Raw genomic sequence first — 10,375 nt, 5'->3', positions numbered from 1 at the left:
ACATTGCACAGGTAAATAATAAATCAAGAGTAGCGCAACAAATTCATCTTTTGAAATGAATTGTAAAGAATGAAATACCGAGAATCTCACTGCCGATCGGTACACATAACAGTAGGATGTCGTTCTTTATGTTTACAGAAGAAAAGCTGTACCTGCTGCATGCCGACCCGGTCTAATGATTGTACTTGTAGAATAGATAGGCTTGTCAGTGGCCAACAACTTCACTTTGAGCCAAGTAAATGCCGTGAACCTCCATGTGTGCGAGCCAAAAAAAGGGGGTGAAATAGGGCATTTTCTCCTTACATCCATGGACGAGCCAGTCACACTTCATATGCAATGTAGGCTATGGGAATGTAGCGTAGCTAGCTAGCTAACTAAATGCACACAACACTAAATACTTCCTCCAAGATAGCTAACCACTAACTAGTATTGACATAATTCAATCACAATTGATTAGGTAACTGCAGAGTTAGTTAGTCCAGTGTCCTTAGCTAGCTAGCTCGTTGTGCTAGCTGGTGAATATACCAAGGTTAACTAGCAAAACAATTTGGCTATGGGATTATGGAGAGGGAAATATGTGTTTTCGTCATCTAGCTAGTATCAACAAGGGCTTTCTACAAATTAGCAACATTAGCGCAGATAGCTAGACCATAAGCAATATGCACGGATACGCATCGCCAACTTCTGGTTTGGAGTATTTTAATATGATTGAGTGGCTGACAACTTTCAAGGTCTTTGCTGTGTGAACACAAAAAAAGAGATTGCTGACACCATTCTGAGGTGCTAAATACTGTCCGCAGACAAACGTTTGACAATCCTACCAGTGTGTCAGAGCTTTAATGCATGAATAGCAAATGAATTAAATACATGCATATGCTGTGTGCATCCATGGGTCTGTTACTGAACTTTGTTTAAAAAAATAATATTTGAATGGGAAGAGACTGTCACTGGCAAACATGGTTACAGACCCAACAACATTATATAGTATCCCGTCATCGTGACGAAAAGCACATATTATAATACACAAAGTAGGCAAAACAATGAAATGTGCATTTAAGCAATGAGATGAAGGCATGATGTGCTATAGCATGTATCTGACACCTAGGTAGGGAGTCGACTCCTATTTGAGTATCAAGCTTCGAAATCGACTCAAGATTCAGTATTTTTGCAACGGGGGAAACTATTTTCCGTAGTCTATTTCGAGAACAAACTCTCGCATCTTTCACAGAAAAGAAAGAAAGAGCGAGCTAGCTTGAGAGCGAATGGTGGAGGTGCACAGCCAGACATCTCGGCCAATAGGCAAACCGTCAGATCCGTAATCCAACTATTTAGGCTATCGCAATGCTGTATTTCGCAATTTCTTGGCTTGCGCATGTTCATTATAGTAGGGGATATCAATTAGTAGGTAAACTATTCAACATGCAACAGACAGAAGAACAAACACTGGCGTTGTTCATAGTGAAGAGAAAGAGGCGCAGGCGAGGGAGAGAATCGGGGCAGACAGAAACGGTCAGAACCGTGCGCGCAGGCTATATTTAGCAATGCCTTGTAAATTCAAAAGTAGAATAAAGTTTATATTAGGCTTAGAGTATGGCACTATGAAGAATAGTTTAGCCAGCGAATTGAAGTTGAACATCGCCAAATGCATCAGTTTAATTAGGCCTAAATGTGCAATACAAAGTATTGTATATCGCTCATTTAATACAACCCTGCGTGGCTATTGATGTCCATGGACAGGGCTCTCCAAACCTGTTCCTGGAGAGCCACCAACCCCAAAGTCTCCAATCCCAGTTGTAACTAACCTGATTCAGTTCATCAACCAGCTAAGTATTGAATCGGATGCGCTAGATTATGGTTGGGGTGAAAACCTACAGAATGGTAGCTCTCCACGAACAGGGTTGGAGAGCCCTGTCCTAGGCAATAGATCGCAAAGCAGCATCCCCATTAAACTTTTTTGGAAATGGCAACTTCACTCTCATCCATAAATAGTCAAGTGCAAATACGGTCCAGCATCTCAAATCAGCTAGATGTGGGGCATTAGTAAGGACGTCTACCATGGATGGATCGCTAAAATAATGATTATGATCACACTTCATCCAAGTAGATTTATGGGGAGACCTATACATTTGACAGCCAATCACGTGTCGCATATCTATCATGTTGACATTCTCGCCTCCAATAAAAACCTACTGGTTTTGGAAAAAATTAAGAATTACAGGGGACAATTTGGAAAAACTAATCCTGTGTGAATCGTTCTCTGGAATAATGCACATGCTTGGATAATTACAAAACCAACGTCTCTAGTAATACCCGTCCGAATAGGGCTGTAACATGGCAAAGAATAGATTTATCAGCATAGAGTGCGCCGCATCATCCCAAGGATGCACACAGCAGAAATGTCACTCAAATATTCAAGTTCCTACACGTCACCTTCTATATTCAAACAAAATAGGTACTTTATAGGCAAATGGGCAGCATCATGCCCATGGCAGTCCTCTTGAACGTAAATGTAGTTAGTCTTCCTAGTAGGACTCCGCAATGAGGTGGTGTATGTGCGCGCATCCGTTTTATTGTATTTTGGGAGTCGGAGAGGTGGTGGTCGGGTATCCACAGTAGTGTTGTTGACGCGACTTAAAAAAAAAAAAAATTGTCTCTGACGCATTGCATGTGATGCACAATATGTAAACAATAGCCTACTGTAACCAAATGTAGGAGTCCGAAGCACGTTTCTTCGCAATCTGCGGTAAGTGTTCGCCACTATATTGTCCAAACGTTTGTCACATGCGAATTGCATCGGTATTAAAAATTCAACCGATATACAGACCAGCGTACTGAAGGTCGGGTTTATAACACTTCCCTCTGGATTTTGTATCAGATTACTTTAGACACACGTAAAGTACATTTAAGTTAAGTTTGTTCAACATTCTGATGTAATGGGACTGTTCGGGAATGCTGAGCCTACATGTTAGAGACAAGTGGAAAAGTATTTAACTCTTAGATTCTACAAAGAGGCACCTAAACTGCATCATTAAATTCCCAGCACCTCTCAATCAACAGAACCAAAGACCATACACAGACTGTCCTTGCAGACTGACATCCGTCAGCACTATTAACATGAACAAACTGGACGTGAAAAAAGAAGAAACACACTTAACTCATGCTCAGAGAATGCATAAACCACAACATAAGTGACAACAAGTTTTAGCCTACATTACAGTGCTTTTTGAGGACAGTTATTGACATGATCTATATTTCTATCCAATTGGCGACAGATTTTCATACGAATACTCTAGAATCTGCATAACTAAAATATACATATATTCCCACCAAATGTAATTTTTTCGGATAGAAATCAGTGCGTGATGTACACACAAAATGTACTTTTTCGCTTATGTTTTCATGTACTGAATACAAATCTAAAGTTCAATATGTTTCCATCGCATTGTCAACTCTGGCAAAAATTGTGTCACAAAAACTGTGGCTTTAAATAGCAAATGTGTCTATTCTGGCCTTGACACGTGCGCTCTAGACAACAGCTCGCAGTGAGGCTGTGATGAGATTATTAAGGATAAAAGCGATAAAAATATATTTGTCAAACGGCAGTCAGGCATCGATTATCATGTCACCAGAATAAGACTCGATATTTATTGGAAAGGGGCATCAAGATCACAGTGCACTTCCACTACCCTGTGAAGTTCATAATTTATTTAATCTGTAGCCTAATAAACGGCATGTTTTCCCGAATCGTAGTGGGAGGACCCCACACCATATCATCACGTGACTCAATTTACTTCAATTTGATGTTTATTATATCAATATTTGAGCATAAAGGCGTTTCCGCCGCCATTTCTCACATAATTAATTTTACCGACACTAAAAGATCCCACCATGTCGAACTAACAAATTATCTGTCAGCATTTATAAAATTGTACCGAAACTTCCCGTTTCCATCAAAACTGTCATGAATTTTTTTAGACAGTATTACTTAACTCGCATAAAAACTGTGGATGGAAACGTGGTTATTCATATGAAATGGAAGGCATTGTGTCATGTAAAAACATCTGTTTTGTTACAGCAGTACCAGCATTTCAAACTAAAGCACTAACACCTGAGGAAAACGGTAGGCTACTGTTCGATCCATTGTAAGTAACGCAAATGTCTCTGAGAACCAAGTAATGGTCGAAAACCACAATGTACATTCAATCATAGAATACTTGGAACTGTTGGAATGTCCTTCTGAAATATATCCACATTTAAAAAATGCTGATGAGCTCAGTAATTCAAATTCTCACTCAGTTACATCCAGAGGGGCAAAAATAGTAATACAGTGAAAATAGTGATAAATGGATCCATCAAATATCCCTCTGAAAGTTATCTGTTGAAAAAATACAAATAAAAAAAGTTCCCCTCCAGCATCTACGAGTGGAATTGTAGAATGGAGCTAGGATGTTTGAAGAAAAAGTTTTTAAACTAAACTAAATCTATATTTTGGATGCATATGGCCAAATGCCCAGACACTTGTTTTTGAGGACCTTACCCCAACCAGTGATAACCTACCTCATTTGTTCTGCAGTGCCAGTGTGTGGATAAAAGCAACAAATGCATTCAGATGCAGGTCTTTAGATGTTGTACACATGCAATTGTGTCATTTCAAACTTGAACCACAACGTTGTATTCCATAGGATGTGGTAAACCTATCCATCTGGCTGCTCCATGTTAGCCATCACATGCACACACAGAAGTATCTCTCGTGCCGTACAAAACGGAATTAAACGTTGCGGATAAAGTTCTGAAGTACATAAATTACAAAACAAGTAAAAGGACGTATTTGGGTGATGTTGGGGCTTTTGTTCATGTTTTCTTTTCACACACTGGCACTGCAGAATGAGCATGAGAACGTCTATCGCTGGTTGGGGTAAGTTTTGCAAGAAATGTGTCTGGGCACTTCTCAACATGCCATTTACACCCAAAATATAGATTCTTTAAGTATTCAAGCATTAAAGTGGCTATCAATGCTCGTATGGAGCAGCACTAGTGTGAGTCACTCTAGGGGTGCAGCAGATATACACAGGTTGTTTAAGGCACAGGCAACCTGCACAATCTTATCAAAAGTGAAAATGTTGGATGACCGCTCAGCGGCCGTGAAGGGGACCTCCACTGGGCCAGTCAGCATGGAGTACCTTAGTTTCACCATGGACACAACCCTCTCCACATGCCTCCGCACACTCAGCCTCTCTGGGGAAATGTCTGTCAGCGAGATACCGTCGCTCCCTTCAGACCCCTCTCCGCCATCGCAGCCAGTGTTTTTCAGCAGGGCACCATGAGCCGCCACCGACTCACCAATGTCCAAATCCTTATCGGCCAGGACCACGTCTCCTGGAAGGAGCTTGCCCAGGAAGCCACACCCCTCTGCCAGGCTCTTGTCGCTGACACTCCCCGGCGACCCCCTGGAGACGAAAGTGACCACGCCCTGCGGGGCCATGCCTATCATGTATTTCAGAGTGTTGCTCCCTGCTGACGCCCCCTGCTGGTTCAAGTAAATTCAAGGAGCAATTGTTTCTGGGTTTAAATTATGACAGGCAGTACCAGTCAAAGGGTTGGACACCTATTTATTCAAGGGTTTTTCTTCATTTGTACTATTTTCTACATTGTAGAATAATAGTGAAGACATGTGAAATAACACATATGGAGTCATGTAGTAACCAAAAAAAGTGTTTAACAAATCAAAATATATTTTATATTTACATTTCTTCAAAGTAGCCACCCTTTGCTGTGATGACAGCTTTTGCACACTCTTCAGCTTCACCTGGAATGCTTTTCCAACAGTCTTGAAGGACTTCCCACATATGCTGAGCACTTGGCTGCTTTTCCTTCACTCTGTGGTCCAACTCATCCCAAACCATCTCAAATGGGTTGAGGTCGGGTGATTGTGGACGCCAGGTCATCTGATGCAGCACTACATCTTGGTCAAATAGCCTTTACCCAGCCTGGATGTGTGTTTTGGGTCATTGTCCTGTTGAAGAACAAATTACACTCCCACTAAGCGCAAACTAGATGAGATGGCGTTTCGCTGCAGAATGCTGTGGTAGCCATGCTGGTTAAGTGTGCCTTGAATTAGAAATAAATCACAGACAGTGTCACCAGCAAAGCACCCCCACGCTTCACGGTAGGAACCACACATACGGAGATCATCTGTTCACCTACTCTGTGTCTCACAAAGACACTGCGGTTGGAAGCAAAAATAAAAAAATTGGACTCTAATGTCCATTGCTCGTGGTTTCTTTGCAGCATTTCAATCACAAAGGCCTGATTCACGCAGTCTCATCTGAACAGTCAATGTTGAGATGTGTCTGTTACCTGAACTCTGAATAATTTATTTGGACTGTAATTTCTGAGTCTGGTAACTCTAATGAACTTATCCTCTGCAGCAGACGTAACTCTGGCTCTTCCTTTCCTGTGGCGTTCCTCATGAGAGCATAGCACTTTCATCATAGCACTTGCAACTTTGAAAGTTCTTGAACATTTCCAGACTGACTGACCTTCATGACTTAAAGTAATGATGGACTGTCTCTTTGCTTATTTGAGCTGTTCTTGCCATAATATGTACTTGGTCTTTTACCAATTAGGGCCATCTTCTGTATACCACCCCTACCTTGTGACTACACAACTGATTGGCTCAAACGCATTAAGGAAAGAAATTCCACACCTGTTAATTGAAATGCATTCCAGGTGACTACCTCATGAAGCTGGTTGAGAGAATGCCAAGGGTGTGCAACGCTACCAAGGCAAAGGGTGGTTACTTTGAAGAATCTCAAATATAAAATGGTTAATACATGATTCCATATGTATCATTTCATAGTTTGTCTTCACTATTATGCTACAATTTAGAAAATAGTAAAAATAACTTTTTTTAAATTGAATGAGTAGGTGTGTCCAAACTTTTGACTGGTACTGTATAACAGCATATATTTACCACAGCATATATCATATATACCAAATTAGACAGGACAGATACTCACACACAACAAGTTTACTTCTGACCCGGGTTTCTCCAGGGTCACCCTGAAGCAGTCTATGATCACGGCACAGTCAGGGTACGTCGAGTGGAGAGCTGCCGGGAGGTTCTTGCGGAGCTCAGCCCTGGAGGGCCAGAAGACAGCCGTGGGTACCAGCGTGGTGGACATGACGTTAACCATTCTGAGCACTGTCCTGGTCACTGTGCCAACCTTCACGCCGAAGCGGTAAGCCAAGTCCTGGTTCTTGAGGTCAAGCCGGAGACGCATTAGTGTCAGCAGCAGCTGCTGAAACATGGAGAGCTTGACCATGTTCTTGGTCCCGTTCATGTGTGGTGCGAGGAGCCACATGACTGTCTCAAATACAAAGTAGTTGGGCAAGCCAGTGTAAAACCTGACCTTCTCTGGGTCGTTCCGGAATGAGGTCTCTGAGAGTGACATTTTATCAACAGACTCCCGGAGAGCCCGGTTCTCCTTCTTCAAGATCTTCAGCACATCCTCATAGTTGTCGGGCTCTGCGGCTGACCTTTTGCCGGGCTTCCCTCCCCTGTCTTTGCTGTCGCTTGACACGGGTTCAGATTCCTCACCATTGTCACTGGTAGAGGATGAGGATGCACTCTGGGCCACGTCATGGTCCACCTGGCTCGGCCTCTGATCGACCACAGACCTGCCCTGGCCCTGCAGGAAGAGCAAGGCGTTGGCAGCCTCCACTTGGGCTTCCTGCTTGTCTGAGATTTCAAAGGCAGCAGTCTCTTCCTTAATTTCTGACTCCGGGGATAGGGGAGCTGATGTAAATACAGAGGGAACATAGTCCGGCGAGCGTGGATTCTTCACCTGTTTACCTGGAGTTGAAGAAAAAGGGAGAAACTTTAGTGAGGCATCATGCACAATCACATTAGAACATACAGCTGCAGTGATTTCTAGTTTAAAAAAAAGAGTAAAGAATAGCAGTAACGTTTAATATGGTGGTCAGGTGCTGGTTGGGAAAACCTCAAAAGTGAATTGAATGGCACATTGCTCATTTATGAACTGTTTTATTGACAACGTTGGCTGCGCACCTGAGATGAAATGAGTACTACACAACCTGCTCCCGTCGTTTGGCAGCCAGCCTTCTCGGTTCACAGCAGCTATCCAACGCTGCTTTCTGTCGGGATCGCGTGGGAAACGGTAAAAAGACAATGATGTGCCTGGTATTCTTCTATTCCGACAGCCAGCAACCACGCACGTGTGTACCATAATAAGGCCCAAAGGGTGGTGGTTTCCCAATACAATTCTGACTCCCAAAATGGTGGCTGTTGGCAAATTAGACTTTTTGTGGCCTCGTTGTAATTTTCCAGTGGCGTGATTCGTCGAGGAGGCTCTGTTTTATACAGTTTCTCCGACGTCATCAGCACGCGACTATAGTATTTATTTTCTGCTGCTACTCGTTGAAAGTTCCACGTACAATTTAGCTAAATTATCAAACGCTGTCAAGCATGGCTGTGGAATCAAGAGTAACACAATAAGAACTTAAGAAATAACCTGAAAAACCTGTTGACAGAGAGAAGGTAGCTACTAGCTAACCAACTGCATTTGGATAATGTTAGTTCGGGAACGCTAGCTGGCTGGTTAGCTAGGTTTTGAGCAGTGGTTTATATACACTAGAATACCGATAGGGGCCGCTAAATTGAAGCCACGGTGCCACCATCTTGGTGCTCCCCCACAATTGTAAAACATATTTTGGAACCTATAAAAATTGATTTATTCATGCGTACATTCATTTTTGCCACATTTATATTAGACACCCTAATGCATCATTTAACATGGTAAACAAAAACATCTAAATATATCAAATGTTCCTTAAAGTATACGTTTTAATACTTACTGTCGCCACTATAACAAAAATACATGTAATTGTACTTAAAACATTTAATTGAAATACTGTTGAATTCCATTAATTCCTATGGAGGACTGCTCCCACTGGGGAGTGACAATATGGCCTCTCGATGGCCAATACATAGCATCAGCAATCCATGGTTTATATACATTATTGGTTTTGAGGCACTCATGCCATGCTGTTCTGTTAGCTAGACCAGGTATTCCCAAACTGGGGTACGCGAAGCCAGTGAATTCTATATGGTACATCTAGATGAGTCAGCAGAAGTGGTGGGCCTGACACAGCTCCTGGTATATGTCCGTTACATTTATGGGGGGTCAATTAAGGAAGACATCCTCCCACACGGGTACGCCAAAAAAAAATGTGATTCACATTTTTTTTAAATCATTTTTTAAATTTTTTTTCAAAAAATGTTTCTTCGCATTTTCAAACAGACTGACTAGCCATGTTTCACTGCCAAAAATAAAATTAAACCATCTAGTGTTCAGGGAAATAACAACACTGTCAAATACAGGTAGCCTAGTCAAATAATGAACATCCAATCACCTTAACCGTTACTCTCTCGTGGGTGAAACCTTCAGTCTTGCGCAGACATTTAGAAACGAAACATGGCAATTAAAAAAAATAAGCCACAAGTCTTTTGAGCGAGAGTAAGACATGTATAAAAGCAACAGATACCATTAAAAAGAAGGGGCTAGGTGGAAGATTTAGGTGGAAGATTGGCCACCCGTGACTTTTTCAAACAGTGGGAGGCATAAAGAAATGCCTACGGCTTTGTACGCAGCGGCAGGCTTGCATGTATTGGAGTTCTGATGATTGTGTCGGAATCAATGTGTGTAAAAAAAATTGCCTACAGACGTGTCCACTTCTACTGAGAGTATTCACCACCACTAGTGGCAAGCATCACTCAAACGGTGGTAGTAATGCACGTAATTTATGAAAGTTGCCAGATCTGGGGAGCGTTACCAAAAAATCTTTGCAGCATTGAAGGTCCCCAAGAACAGTGGCCTCCATAATTCTTAAATGGAGGAAGTTTGGAACCACCAAGACTCTCCCTAGAGGTGGCCGCCCAGCCAAACTGAGCAATCGGTGGAGAAGGGCCTTGGTCAGGGAGGTGACCAAGAACCTGATGCTAATGCTGACAGAGCTCCAGAGTTCATCTGTGGAGATGGGAGAACCTTCCAGAAGGACCAACATCGCTCCATCTCTCCGCCAATCAGGCCTTTATGGTAGTGGCCAGACGGAAGACGCTCCTCAGTAAAAGGCACATGATGGCCAGCTTGGACTTTTGGCACCTGAAGGACTCAGACTATGAGAAACAAGCTTTTCTGGTCTGATGAAACCAAGATTGAACTCTTTGGCCTGAATGCCAAGTGTCATGTCTGGAGGAAACCTGGCACCATCCCTACGGTGAAGCATGGTGGTGGCAGCATCATGCTATGGGGTGTTTTCAGCAGCAGGGACTGGGAGACTAGTCAGGATTGAG

General features: G+C 42.5%; 1 protein-coding gene across 5 annotated transcripts; it reads right to left on the bottom strand.

Moving 5' to 3' along the window:
* Positions 1-3,786: 3,786 nt before the first annotated feature.
* On the bottom strand, positions 3,787-8,652 carry LOC110501677 (uncharacterized). 5 transcript variants are annotated; one of them, XM_021579401.3, is made up of 3 exons: positions 8,072-8,652; positions 7,020-7,855; positions 3,787-5,527 (listed from the first exon to the last, which is right to left on the bottom strand). In XM_021579401.3, the coding sequence occupies exons 1-3, from the start codon at positions 8,247-8,249 to the stop codon at positions 5,042-5,044; spliced, it is 1,500 nt and encodes a 499-aa protein (XP_021435076.1). In that variant the 5' UTR covers positions 8,250-8,652; the 3' UTR covers positions 3,787-5,041. The 5 variants fall into 5 exon arrangements, with proteins under 5 accessions (XP_021435076.1, XP_021435077.1, XP_021435078.1 ...); XM_021579402.3 differs by having other exon boundaries at positions 3,787-5,524; XM_021579403.3 differs by having other exon boundaries at positions 3,787-5,470; positions 8,072-8,393.
* Positions 8,653-10,375: the final 1,723 nt, after the last annotated feature.

The sequence above is a fragment of the Oncorhynchus mykiss genome, chromosome 22 (genome assembly GCF_057628025.1).
Source record: "Oncorhynchus mykiss isolate SJ-2025 chromosome 22, ASM5762802v1, whole genome shotgun sequence".
In the NCBI taxonomy this organism is placed as follows: Eukaryota; Metazoa; Chordata; class Actinopteri; order Salmoniformes; family Salmonidae; genus Oncorhynchus; species Oncorhynchus mykiss.
The sequence above is the reverse complement of the archived record's forward strand: the minus strand, read 5'-3'. Positions and strand labels throughout refer to the sequence as shown.

Coding starts and splice junctions, on each gene's coding strand:
- LOC110501677 (XM_021579401.3), bottom strand. CDS start 8,249: ATGGTACACACGTGCGTGGTTGCTGGCTGTCGGAATAGAAGAATACCA. Junction 7,856..8,071: donor TAGTACTCATTTCATCTCAG/GTGCGCAGCCAA, acceptor CTTCAACTCCAG/GTAAACAGGTGAAGAATCCA. Junction 5,528..7,019: donor CAGAAGTAAACTTGTTGTGT/GTGAGTATCTGT, acceptor TACTTGAACCAG/CAGGGGGCGTCAGCAGGGAG.